Source organism: Penaeus monodon, chromosome 16 (genome assembly GCF_015228065.2).
Source record: "Penaeus monodon isolate SGIC_2016 chromosome 16, NSTDA_Pmon_1, whole genome shotgun sequence".
Taxonomy (NCBI): Eukaryota; Metazoa; Arthropoda; class Malacostraca; order Decapoda; family Penaeidae; genus Penaeus; species Penaeus monodon.
Genome location: NC_051401.1, coordinates 4,289,885 through 4,304,884, shown reverse-complemented (window position 1 = coordinate 4,304,884; position 15,000 = coordinate 4,289,885). Strand labels below are relative to the sequence as shown.

Here is a 15,000-nt window from a genome sequence, read left to right as displayed (position 1 = left end):
ATATATGTGTATCCATGCCGAGAAAACTAAATGTAGACCAAAATCTCGCAGACTTAAATTCCAATCGCGTCGAAAAATACATATCCGATAGCATAATATGTAAACTTGAATTTCTTTGTGTACAGAAAAAAAAAACAGACAAAAAAAATAAGAAAAGTTTACCCTAAAAAAAATTAACGAGAGCGCTTAGAACAAGCAAACGTCATTAATGGACTATACTATACAGGTAAATAGTATTGATCTATTCAGTGTACACTTGAAAATGAGTCGTAACTGGCAAGCTGCACAGAAAATGAGGTTATATAACTTTGTGAGCTTATCAGTTTACTATTTGAAAAACACGAAAAGAGGAAAATTTATATTAAAATACTGAAAACTTAGAAAAAAAACTGTTTTTTCTTAAAGACTGAAAAAATGTGCAAAGAGAAAAATTGAAGCCAAAATACTGAAGCGACTAGAAAAAAAATACATTAAGATGAACGTTGATACCAAAATACGGAAGAAAAACAAAGAAATAAATAGGAAAGTTGGTATCAAATAAATAAAAAAAAAATGACCAGGAAAATTGGTACCAAGAGCCTGAAAAATAGACAGAGATAACACATATAAACGGTAAACATTAAATTACATGACTGAAATAAAAAATCAATATGAAAGTTGATAGCAAAAGATAGAAAATGTAATCCAGAAGTTTATAGCAAAAGATAAAGAATGTGATACCAAAAGTTTATAGCAAAAGAGAAAATAAACAGAAAATGTGATACCAAAAAGCAAATAGACATAAGATGTGATACCAAAAGAAAAAAAAAAATAGAGAAAATATGATACCCAAAGAAAAATATACAGAAAATGTGATACCAAAGAGAAAATAGACAGAAAATGGGATACCAATCGAAAAAAATAGGCAGAAAATATGATACCAAAACAGAAAATAGACAGGAAATACTGAAAGAATTACGGAAAAGTTGATGCCAGAAGACCAAAAATGCGATACCAATAGACAAAATAAATAAATAAATAAAAATAAATAAAAAGAAATAAAATAAGAAAGACAAAAAGGTTGAAAGAAAGAAAGAAAAACAGGAAATAGACAGGAAAGTTGATACCAAGAGGACAGTGATAATCCACTTTCACGGAAAATTATTCTCAGCCTCGTTATCATCATCGCCATTATTGTTAATATAATTATCCTTCTTGTTATTACCTTTTTAATTGATATTATTATGTATCTGATGTGTTGTTTTTGTTATTGTTGTTGTTATTATTATATTGTTTTTTATCATACTGTCGTAGGTAATTTTATTATTATTTTTATTATAGTCATCTGTGGATCGTTATCGTTGTTATTATCATCTTTTTTCAACCTTCTTGTTATTATTACTGGAATTATTTTCTTCTCTGTATTGCAAATATTGTCATTATGATTATTACTGTTTTTATTTTTTGGCATCATTTTCATGAGTATCTTTTTAAATTTTATTTTCTCTCTCTCTCTCTCTCTCTCTCTCTCTCTCTCTCTCTCTCTCTCTCTCTCTCTCTCTCTCTCTCTCTCCTCTCTCTCTCTCTCTCTTTCTCTTTCTCTTTCTCTCTCTTTTCTTTTGTTTATCGATATTCGGCAGTGAAATTAAACGTAATGTGATATAAATAGTATAATTACTCGAATGTGTTGCTTATATAAATTTTCAAGGTATTTTATTCTCTTATTTCTTAGCGAATTAGAAAAAAAAAATCGCAAAGAGATAGATTCGATATATACCCTTATTTTTTCTTTAATTCTCGCAAATTAAGTATATCCAAATTATTTTCATTCTCGTACATTCAACATATCCGTATTTGTTTTATCTCGTAAATTCAAAATATCCAAAATTTCTTTTATTCTCACAAATTCAATATCCGTTTATTTTTTTTTTTTTCTCTCTCTCTCTATCTCTGGCAAATTCCATATCCACTCTTTTTTTTTTTTTTTATTCTCTTTTGATGTCAATATGACGCGAATAAGATGGTTATCGACGCCAAACTCGCCTCTGTTGCTTTTAAAAGGCATTGTTTTTTCTCTCGTTTTCTGTCTCTGTGATGGTAGAGTATAGCATATATCTCTGTCTGTTTATATGTCTCTGTTTATCCATATGTCTCTGTCTGTTTATATGTCTCTGTTTCCTTGATCTCTGTCTGTTATATCTCTCTGTTCTATTCTCTTGTCTCCCTCTGTCTGTTTATTTGTCTCTGTTTCCACTTCTCTTCTGTTCTTCTCTTGTCTCTCGTTCTGTCTCTTTCCTCTTTCTCTCTTTCTCCTCTCTCTTCTGCTCTCTTTTCTCTTTCTCTTTCTCTTTCTCTCGTCTCGTCTCTCTCTCTCTCTCGCTCTCTTCTCTTCTCTTCCATCTCTCTTCCTCTCTCTCCTCTCTCTCCTCTCCTCCTCTACTCTCCTCATCTCTCTCTCTCTCCTCTCTCTCCTCTCTCTTTTCTGTTATAAAAGTATGCATAATAAAAAAATATTAAAAATAAAGAGAGAAATAAACTAATAGCAGAATCCTAACAGCTGATTATCCTACTTGTCAAGGTTGATATTCAAATGCACAGGGAGTATTTAAATGAAAAACAAAGAAAAAGGAAAAAGAAAGAAAATAATGCACACACACACACACACACACACACAAAACACACACACACACACACACACACACACACACACACACACACACACACACACACACACCACACACACACCACACACACACACACACAACACACGGCACACGCACACTACACAACAAAACCACACAGCACGCAAAAACACCACACCTTATTTAACGCAAGTGAAATTTTACTAAATCTAATAATGTCGAACTTGCCCTCTTTACAAAAAATAAGGTCTTTACATGTTTTATGCCTCCATTTTCTCTCTTTAGAAATGTCAAAGAAAATGTAACAGAATCCCATGGGCGGAAAGTGAATAACGGTTAGAGAATTTATTCTAGAATCATTAGGAATTTGATCAGTCTTGTTGCTTTTAGTTATTATTATTATTTTTATTATTATTATTATTATTATTATTATTATTATCATTATCATTATTATTATTATTTTAGATGCGTATCCCTAACGCATTGGCCTATGGTTAACACATTATAACACGAGGTAAATTCTATATTCTATTAAATAACCGATTTATTTTTCTTTCAAGTGGAAAAGAGGTGGCGATTTATCCTAAGATACAACAAAACTCAGCTGGAAGAGATAATTAAGGGTAATGACATTTGTAAAACTAATTTAGAGTGAATTCACCACCCAAGCAATTATTCTTCGATGATAGGTCATGTAATATTCAAGAAGTTAATTCAAAAAGGGTTAATTGTACCTCTGCATTTTTTTCCCCACTCCTTTTTTTCTTCTGGTCGATTAGGCATCATTTAATTCAATAAGCATTAAAATCGTAGCCATTTGAATGTCGCTCATTGCCAGACCCGGTAATGTCGTGTTCTGCTGAAATGAGTCGAACGCTAGAAATGGTTTTATCTAATATTTTCGTAATTCTTTCTTAACAAACTCCCACGAGATTGCGCACTGCAGAGACTCCTCCTCCTCCCCCTCCTCCTCCTCCTCCTCCTCCTCCTCCTCCTCCTCCTCCTCCTCCTCCTCCTCCCTCTTAGCATCGCCCCGCCCACACAAGTACACCTTTGATGTATTTTAACCCATTTGATGGATATAAAACAGAATGATCGCGGTTGACAGGGTCCAGAGAAAGACACAGGAGCTTAGGACAACTTAGCATAACATATTTCTGCTTTTCATAGCCCTGACTCATAGCCATGGCGGGAAATTCCTCGTGTTTGAGAATAGCCGTTGCAGATGTGAGTTGATAAAATTGATTTAGATATTCCATTCTGTTTGTATATATATATATATATATATATATATATATATATATATATATATATATATATATATATATATATATATATATATTAGGATGAGAATATCTAGTTTGGTAAATCCTGTGTGTGTGGGGGGCAGTCGTTGAGAGTTCATTTTCGATGTAGAGAAGCTGATATTCTATTTATTTTCTGTTATTGTAACGAAGTTTATAAAATGATAATGATAATCTATATGAAAAAAGGAAGGAAGTTTCATGACATAATCTAGCTATGGAAGAGCGAACCAGACTTTTTACTATTCACTGATTAACGGCATTAATCCTCTCAGCAGAATATAAGGACAAAGAAACCATTATAACACAACAGAGATAACAATACCACATACCCACCATTTATAAGAAAACCTTATCTTGATAAATTCTTCTCCACTACAGGATCGACTGTTCTTGATCGTGAAGAGAGGACCGCCTCACAAAATCAGTGGCGTCTTGGTGGAGATCATGGCAATCATCGCTAAATACATGGGTGTCTGGTAAATCACCTGGTTCAGTATTTGTCATTCGTGTATGGGTATTAGGAAAGAAAGGAGCTTTTGTTTTACGTATGAATGTTAAGTGTGTTCGTAGGTTTGGTGTTTTTTTTTTTTTTTTTTTTTTTTGTTAAGGTATATGTGGCGTGTGAATTTTGTGTTTGTTTTGTGCTTATTCATTCAATGTATGTTGAGATTTTAGGAAGAAGGTGATATATGAAATCGTCCTCCTTCCCTCTCTCCGGGAAAACGCCATTTTTCAAACTAATATTATTAGGAGCAGTGAACCACAATTTTGAAACTGGAAATAAAAATTAATTTGAGTTTAATCTGAACGTTGTGCCATCTGTGACGTAATTGCCGAAAGTCGTTCCCTTCCCTAGTAGAAAGATTTTGCGGTCAGGCTTGTTTAAACTCAGAGAGAGAGAGAGAGAGAGAGAGAGAGAGAGAGAGAGAGAGAGAGAGAGAGAGAGAGAGAGAGAGAGGAGAGAGAGAGGGGAGAGAGAGACAGAAGAAGAGAGAGAGAGAGAGAGAGAAGAGAGGAGAGAGAGGAGAGAGAGAGAGAGAGAGAGAGAGAGAGAGAGAGAGACAGAGACAGACAGACAGACAGGACACAGACAGAGACAGAAACATAGACAGAGATAGGGACAGAAACAGAATCAGACACAGCGACAGAGATAGTGATAGATTTACCAGATAGAGTGAAAACACTTAAATGCAGTTGTCTGTCACGCAGCTATGAGTGGGTCGTGCCAAATGACGGCCTCTACGGGTACATGCTCCCCAACGGCACTTGGACAGGCATGCTTGGCCTTGTGAACAGGTCGGTAAGTGCCTTCCACTTGTATTTTTTTTTTTAATCTTGTGGTGCATTTCTGGACCAGGTTCATGGAATGACAGTCATTTCTATTGCTATTATTGTTGTTGTTGTTGTTGTTGTTTTGTTGTTGTTATTTTGTTTTGTTATTATTATTATTGTTATTATTATTATTATTATCAATAATGTTATTACAATCATTATCGTTATTATTATTATTATTATTATTATTATAATGATAATAGTAATAATAATAATAATAATAATAATAATAATTATTATTATTATTATTATTAATGTGAGGTGTTCTTTGCTCTGTGGCTATTAAAATGTATGTACATTGGTGTGGGTTCACAGTGTCTAGATGCGTTGTGGTAGCGTGAAGCATCTAGGCACAAACAAGCAAACAAACAAACAAAGACCGAGCATCATCATCAACTCCTTGACATTCAGCCTATGGGTTTCCCTTTGGTATCAACTAGATCTCTTAGCTTTCATTTAAATTCACAATGGAGCACAAATTAATATTTAGAATGCATCTTAAAAAAAAAAAAAAAACAGATTTCATGCTTAATAAAATAAATAGAAAAACATTGGTTAAAGCCACTCTTTACGGGTCCTGATATTATAGTTAAATAAAAAGTAAAGTCATTATGATTAATTTATAAAGATTATTGAACAAACTTTAGCCATTTATATGAAAATAAAAAAAAGGATCACGTCCAGCTCCTCAGAAAAATGACCGTCAGCGCACAGGACTTAACTTCTCTCGGTTTCGGGGGGCGTGGCCGCTTCACCACGCCACGCAGGGGTAATGACACACAGGGTATCTGGTCCAGACTGAGTATATTTCGCGCCGTTTCTGGCGGTATTTATGGTGTTCGTGACGTCATGAACTACGTCACGAACTATACATCTTCCATATTTATTAAAATTGTAGGCTTTATCATACAGGCTAAAATATACTTGCTTACATTGCAAGGAGAATAGGAAAAAAAATGTTCCTAGTTAAAATAGAATTTAAAAAATATCGAACAAAAAGATGGAAGTAAAAGATGACGAGTGTAAAATACTCGAAATACTATGGATAATAATGAAAATGAAATAAAATATCTATTAAATTAAGATAAACAGAAAATCGAATGAAAATAGACTTTTGGGTCTTAAGAACGAAGCAAAATGAAGACTTCCTATATAATAATAAAAAAAGAAGAAAACGGCTGTAAAAAAGGAGAAACTTCACTAAAACTACAAAAACAATAGAGCAAATAAAAAGCCAAACAAAAAGGCTAGACCCCCCAAAAAAGATCAGGAGCGAGCAAGCGAAGTCCGGGCACGGCCAAATGACGGGGAACGAGTGGCGAGGGGATGCTCCTGAAAGCCCGAGGGAGGAGGATTGGGATGTCACCTTACATTAACAATGATGATAATATATATGTTTTGTATTTTTTTTTTTATTGGTACAGGAGGCACAGCACTAGGACTTCTAATTAATATATGGTCATTAGCCAATTAACTCTTTGAAGCTTTTTAGGTTTGCCCTATTTTAATTATTATCTGTCATTCTTTTAAAGACTCGTGTATTCAGGATTTTTTTTTTAACTCTCTAGGAAACAAATTTGCATCAAATTCTCATTAAAAATCATTCATGTGTTCTTCTCTCTCTCTTCCGTCACATATATATATATATTACCGGTTTTCCATTCTCCTTAAAAAAAAAAAAAAAAAAAAAAAAAAAAAAAAAAAAAAAATATATATATATATATAATATATATAATATAATATTATATAATAATATATATATAATATATATATATATATATATATATAAACACAAGAGATAAATTTCCTCTTTCGTTAAAGAGGAAAATACGAAAGAGACAAATTTTCTCGCTCGTTCCAGAAGAAAAATCATTAAACGGATAAATTTCTACTCCCAGAAAAAAAAATTATAATTAAATCACAAATAAATCAAATTTAGATATAAAACAAGAGATAAAATTCCCCTCTTTTCCCCTTTAACAGGAAGCTGACATGGCGGGGATCATCTCAATCACGTCACGCTACAAGCAGGCGGTTGACGTGAGCGAGCCTCTCTATATGGACGAGTTCAGCGTCATGCACAAGAGGCCGGTTTTGCAGTCGGATATTCTGGGATTCTACAAGCCGTTCACGCAGACGGTGAGGAACGGCGGCGGCGGTGAAAAGAACGTCAGTTTGGTGATTACACGCACGCACGAACGCACGCATACATGCACATACACAGACACACACACACACAAATACTTACACATACAAACAAGACACACACACACATACAAACACACATACACATACACACACACACACGCACACACAAACACACACACACATACACACACACACACACACACACACACACACACACTTTTCTCTCTCACTCTCTCTCTCTCTCACTCTCTCTCTCTCTCTCTCTCTCTCTCTCTCTCTCTCTCTCTCTCTTCTCTCTCTCTCTCTCTCTCTCTCTCTCTCTCTCTTCTCTCTCTCTCTCTCTCTCTCTCTCTCTCTCGCCCAATGCCAAACCCAGGTCGTTCCCCGGCAGATGTGGTTGACGCTGCTCCTGTGTGTCTTGCTGACGACGGCGGTGACGGCGGCCATCCTCCACTGGGAATCCCTCCTGACGCGGCCGAGGCGGTGAGGAAGCCGTTTTTTTTTTTTTTCTAAGGTATCGAGGGAGGTATTTGTAGAGAAGTTCTCTCTGTCACTGGCTGGTGTTTTAGATGGACTTTTGTTAAGCCGATGGTAAATTGATCTTTTTATATGGTGTGTGCATGCTGTGTGCATGCATATACATTGTGTTTACAATTTTATATATTTATATATATATATATATATATATATATATATATATATATATATATACATATATATATCGAACAAATTGCAAGTATAGCAAGGACGGCGGAAGACAACGGAGCGGCCTCCTCTCTGCCTGCACTAAGTCGGTCCACTGGAATTTTTCGCACCTGCTGAGCCAAGGTGAGAAATTCACTTATTCTTGGGGTAATATTTCGATCTTTGAAGTCTCTGGGATAATGATAAACTTTATATTTAATGCGTCTTTCTTTCCTTCATCTTTTCTCTTTGTCGCCATGTTTGTTTGCGTGCATTTTTAGGTCTCCTCTTTGCTTTTATTTATTTGTTCATTTCAGCGTTTTTTGTCTCTTGTACTTATATCATATTCTCTGTTTTCTTTTCTCTCTTTCGAAATCATCGTATTTTCTCTCTCTCTTTCGTATTTTTTTTCTCATATACTAAATTGTATTATCTCTCATCTCTATTTCTAAATTTTTTTTTCATAATCATTTAAATTTCCTCTTTTCAACTTATGACATTTTCTCCCTCTTTTCTTTTCTCTACTTCATAGTTTTATTTTCTCTCTTATACGTAAATCATATTCTCTTCGTCATTTGTTTTCTCTCTATCATAGTTATCTCTATTTAGTCTTTATTACAATTATCTTCTTTTCTCACTCACCCTTCATTCATATTCTCTCTCACCTCCTTCCTCTCTCAGTCACAATCATCTCCCCTTTTCTCTCTCATCCTCCATTCATATTCTCCCTCATCTCTTTTCTCTCCTATCGTAATCATCTCTCACTTCTCTCAGTCATAATCATCTTCTTCTCTCTCTCTATCATAATTATCTCCCTCCCTCATTCCTACTAAAATCATATTATCTCTCATCTCTCCTTTCTCGCTATCATAATCACCTTCCCTTTAAGCTTAAATCGCCTTTTCCCTTCTGTCTCTTAACCACCATAATCATCACCTTTCCTCTCCCATCTCCTAACCACCAAAATCATCATCTCTTTCTCTCCCATCTCCTAACCACGAAAATCATCACCTCTTTCTCTCTCATCCCTTAAAAATTCCCACTCTCCCTCGCACCTCTTTCTCCCCCCCCCCCCACTCACAATCCATAATCCCCGCCCCTCCCCTTTCTCTCCCGCATTGACAGCCGTGTGGTGGGAACCGACAGGCAACCCCGGCCGAGTGATATCTGGGCTGTGGCTTATCGCCGCCTTGATACTAACCACTGTCTACCGCTCCAACCTCAAGGCCATGCTCATTATGCCTCGGATTGTCCTGCCCTTTGACAGCCTGAAGGAACTGTCGGAGTCGAGTATCATCATGTACGTGACCAAAGGGAATTACTTCCATGATTATGTGACGGTAATTGAGCTTTCGTGTTGTTTTCATTATTGTTATTATCATTATCATTATTAGTAGTAATAGTAGTATCATTATTATCTTTACTGTTATTATTGTTATTATTATTATTATTATTATTATTATTATTATTATTATTATTATTATTATTATTATTATTATTATTATTATTATTATTATTATTATTACGAATTCGGTTACGTGGCGTAGGATTAATAAACAGAGAAAAGGGATTTGCTGTCAGTTTATGTGATTTTTTTTTTAACGGTAGGTTCATGTCTGAGCCGCCGTGGTCACAGCATGATACTTAATTGTAGTTTTCATGTTGTGATGCTCTTGGAGTGAGTACGTGGTAGGGTCCCCAGTTCCTTTCCACGGAGAGTGCCGGTGGTACTTTTTTTAGGTAATCATTCTCTCTATGGTAATGTATGTGATACCAGGTCATAAATAAGCTAAAACGGAGGATATGAAATAGAAAAAAAAGTTTAAACAATAATGTAGGTTATGGAATATAAAAAAATATATATAATTTTGAATATCAATGTAGGATATAGAATAAAGAAGGATTTAAATTTTATCGTAGGATGTCAAATACAAAAAAAAAGTTTGAATATTAACGCATCAGATTCTAGACAGTTTGAATATTAACACAGGATATCAAATAATAAAAAAGTTTGAATATCAACACACCAAATTCTAAATAGTTTGAATACCAACGCAGAATATCATATTTAAAAAAAAAGTTTAAACATTTACGCAACAAATTCTAGACAGAATATTAACGCAGGATACCAGTTGAAAATAAAATGCTAGTATCAATCTTTCAGCCATGATTGCAGGATATCAAAGTTTATATGTTAACGCACCAGATTCTAGATAAATTTGAATATCAACGCAGGATATCAAATGAAAACAACAACAAAAACAACAACAACTGTTATCATTCTTTTAGCCATGATTGCAGGATATCAAATGAAAGTTTCTATATTAACGCACCAGATTCTAGATAAATTTGAATATTATCGCGGGATATCAAAGAAAAGCAACAACAACTATTTCACACACACACAAACAGACACGCACCAAGTTCTAGACAAACTTGAATATCAACGCAGGATATCAAACGAAAAAAACTGTTATCATTCATCTAACCATTATTAACTAATTAATAATTATCTATCATTAATATTGGGGCCGCGGTGGCCGAGTGGTTAGAGCGTCGGACTCACGACTGTCACGACGGCAATCTGAGTTCGAGGGTTCGAGTCACCGGCCGGCGCGTTGTTCCCTTGGGCAAGGAACTTCACCTCGATTGCCTGCCTAGCCACTGGGTGGCCAAACCAGCCCAAAGTCAGTGCTGGTCCCAAGCCCGGATAAAATAGAGAGAATGATTACCTAAAGGTAACACCGGCACTCTCCGTGGAAAGGAACGGGGACCCTATCACGTACTCACTCCAAGAGCATCACAACATGAAAAAACTAAGTATCATGCTGTGACGACGGCGGTTCAGACATGAACCTACCGTTAAAGGAAGGAATCATTAATATTAACGCAGGATATCAAACGAAAACAACAGGTATTATCATCATTCTCCCAACCATTTCTCCTCAACAGAAAGCCCCGTCGGACAGCGTGGTGGGATCGCTAAGGAAGCAGGTTGACGCCCACGAGGACATTCCGCGGGCGATCGCCGACATCCTCGGCGGGCGGAGGGCGGGCGCCGGACCAATGGCCAATATCGCGGTTGTCATGCACGAGGTCTTTTCAAAGGTAGTGAGGAGATGAGGGCATCGTCGCCGCCTGTGGCATTAGCAGCAGCGTATGAAGGTGGTTGGGATTGCGTATGCTGGAATGCGATGGGTATCTGGGTCTGTTTATAGACATGCGTTTGTGAGTATGAACACACACACACAGACACGCACGTGCACGCGCACACACACACACAGACAAACACACACACACACACACACACACATACACACACGCACGTGCACGCACACACACACACACACACAGACAAACACACACACACACATACACCCCCCACACAAACACATACACACACACACACACCAATACATACTGTGTGTATGGTACAGTACGTGTGTGTGTGTGCGTATACATGTGTATAATATATAGCAACACAGTGAATTCCTTCAGAATAGAGAGAAAACGTAACATACTCATATATACTATAAATACATATTTTTTCTCCTCCTTTCAATAATAACGTAACCTACCGTTCTTCCCCCCTTATCTATATACACATGACGCTTTACTTCTGTCTTCTTATTATCTAACAACTTTATTCAATCATCTTATTCTATCTTTACATCACTTCCTTACCGTATTCAATAATTTATCATCCTGTTACTTTAATCCACCATTTTCTATCCAACATATATATATTTTTTCAGTCATCCATCATTTTTTTTTTTTTACTCCTACACGTAACAGACGGGATCATGTCCGCTGTACGTCATGTCCGAGACTTTCATGAAGAGCACCAGCAGAAGCATAGCGATTCGGAAAGGAGCCGAATTCAAGCCCAAAGTGGACCGAGCGTAAGAAAGGAACCCTCTGTCGTCTTTACTGTTCGCAAGAATGGGATATGTTTGCCGGAATAGGAACTGGTGTGATGGTTGATGAGGAGGAGGAGGTATATGAAATGCATGGACTGTCAGGGTGATGAACTGGTATTTGATATGATGATTGGTGATGACTGTGAGGTATATGAAGCGCAAGGACTGTCAGAATAATGAAATGATATGATACGATGGTTGATGATGATGGTGAGGTATATAAAATGCATATACCGTTAGGATATCAGCTGGTACGGTTATCGATGATTAGGTATATAAAATGTTAGGATGTAAAATGGTATATCATGATTAAAAATCATGATTATAAAATATCATGATTGATGATGAGATATATAAAATGCAAACACGTTTTCTGTTTCATATTATAGTAGTATTTTTTTTTGTGTGTACACGATACTGGGTGATATGTGTGTTCAGTGAAATGTATGTTTATGTATGATTTTTTAAAAGCAATAATTCATTCCATCATTTAAACTTGCATCAGAATTCGACCCAAAACCAAGAAAATTATTGGCAGATGAATTTTCGTCAAAGTTATATTGCTTATTTAAGCCTATGGTTATATAACCATAGGCTTAAAAAAGCCTATGGGTATAATTTTAATGCTTATTTTGCCTATTTATTTATTTTAGTCTAGGCTAATATTGCACTGAATCGCCTAACCTTCCTCTCCACAACGTCGAGTTATAACTAACCCATCGCGACGGCCTCTTTTCTTTAAAGGATTCGCGGCCTAAAAGAATTTGGGATTCTGAACCACCTGCTGGAGAAAGCTCTCGTGAATGCTACCGAGTGTTTGAAGCCCGTGACCTTTAACCTGGGTTCTGAGAGTCTTCGTTCCCTTGACCTCGGGGATTTCTACGGGGTTTTCGCTATCTATGCCGGTGGTGAGGTTAATACATTGTGGGGAAGAAAGGGTGGAATTGGGGTGTTTTTACGGTGGTGTACGAGAAGTATGATGAGGGTCGTTCCTTTGAATTGATTATTGCTTTTTACGTTTTTTTTATGTGTGAACGGTTCTCATCGGCTAAACTTTGGCGCACACGATGTTTAAGGTTTTATTCTGAAATATTAGTATACGAGATGAAATAAAGTTCATTTTTTTTGTGTGTAATAGGTACATAGCATTTCACGAGTTATCTTTAATACTAGTGTATCTATCAGTGCACGAATCACAAGCCAAAATCATTTCAAACTACCAATCCATAAATGTAAAATCAGCTAGTCATTTTTCTCTCAAAATCCCACTTTTACAGGTGTCCTCCTTGGCTGCATAGCTTTCGTGCTAGAGATATGTGCGTCCCTAGTGAGGAAGAAACAAGAACGGTTAGAGGCATGAGAACCCTGGATGGACTTCTTAGAAACCTACTGACTTGGTTTACTGACAACCATCTATATCCCTAAATAAAATACGCCGTAGATCCCAACACTTATGTAAAATAATACTGAAACCCCGTCTGCACGATTGGGCTGTGTTTCCCGGGCTCTGTCGGTCTGAGTACATTATCTAAGGGAAGCCGGGCAGGAGCGAGGGGTAGATTCTTGGGCAGGGCTACTCAACTGGCGTCCCGCGGTCCGAGTCCGGACATTCTGAGTGTTATAGCGGGATCCCAGGCTCCAGGAGGAGAAAAGGCTAAATAAAATCAAGGTCCTGGCGATGGATTCTCGAAGGCGTATTTCCTCGAATGAATATGAAATGAACAAAAATCTTATCGGAACACTATGGAGTACTCAGATTGGTGGTATTATTTTCATGGTTGTAAAATATCTATCCGGACCTCTGCATATACTGGAACTTGGACCTTTGCTCATAATAGGTGAGTAGCCCTAGGGAATCGTGTGTATTCTGACAAAGAAGATGCCCAACGGAAATGATTTTGAGTCTTAACTAGTAAACTCCAGGGGGCAGTGGGAATCGGCGTCGGCTTTCTAAAAAGTAGAAACAGAGGTGCCTCTTGACGATTTCAATGTTCAAGGCTTGAATAACTGGCAACAACGACTCCTTAAGGTCACTTATATGGCTACTGGTCATTCTCTGGGGAATTGGTTCAACCCCCAGGACAGGCACAGTGCTGGCTTGCCCATAGACACAAGCGAAAAAAGGTGTTAATTGGCAACTACTCCCTTGTAATCCCTTGACACAACTTGAATGATTATGTAGACGGGGTTTAGAACACAATGTGTAGGGAATGTTACAATATAGTACCATTGGCTTAGTGAGATATACGAATTTGCAGAAAATAGCTGTGTTCCTTAATAAAGTTTGTAGTGAGATGTAATCAGTTTACATTGTTCCTTGTTTAATAGTAGTGTACTTTACAAAGCCTTATCGGCTCTGTGTATCATATTCATCTTGAAATATTTTGCAATAGCTTTTAAGAACTTATTGCATAATCATCACCTGCAATCTGTGTTTGTTTCCTTCTCCTTTACTGTTTCCAAAGACCTTCTCTTGCTTATAAAAAGTGGATTCTCATCCCTCTGCTGAAAATTAAAATCCCTGCTGTCATGATATCCTTACTGTCATTTTTTAAGTCTGAAAAACTGAATGATAATATTGTTATTTTTAGACGAGATGTTTTCAGATATCTGGTGTTTTAATATATTACGTACTCTGGTATATGTTGAACTTAAATTTAGTTATGTTTGCCTTGTATGAAAAATTACCATAAAATTATGATATAACCCAAACTGATCACTTCGAAAGTATTGAAACTTACCTGTCAATAATAAATTTGATGGAGGTATTCAATTAAACACAGAAACACGTGATCTGCCATTTAAGAACCTTATAAAAGTTACTTAAATTGCAGATGCAGGGGTCCTTAATATCCATTCTGAATAAGGCCATAAAGATGCAACACAAATGGAGAGCCAAAAGAACAACAGAAAAATATCTCGAAAGATTGCAATTGCAATAGACTTTTAAAAGGATCTGCAGCGTGGTTGACAGAGAGGTGTTGTATC

General features: G+C 36.4%; 1 protein-coding gene across 1 annotated transcript; it reads left to right on the top strand.

Annotated features, from left to right (window-relative positions):
• The first annotated feature begins 4,301 nt into the window (after positions 1-4,301).
• LOC119582438 (glutamate receptor ionotropic, delta-1-like) lies at positions 4,302-14,308 on the top strand. Its single transcript, XM_037930656.1, has 10 exons — positions 4,302-4,404; positions 5,138-5,228; positions 7,244-7,399; positions 7,800-7,891; positions 8,151-8,236; positions 9,218-9,432; positions 11,045-11,200; positions 11,888-11,994; positions 12,757-12,920; positions 13,290-14,308. Exons 1-10 carry the CDS (start codon positions 4,373-4,375, stop codon positions 13,370-13,372), a joined length of 1,182 nt encoding a protein of 393 aa, XP_037786584.1. The 5' UTR covers positions 4,302-4,372; the 3' UTR covers positions 13,373-14,308.
• Positions 14,309-15,000: the final 692 nt, after the last annotated feature.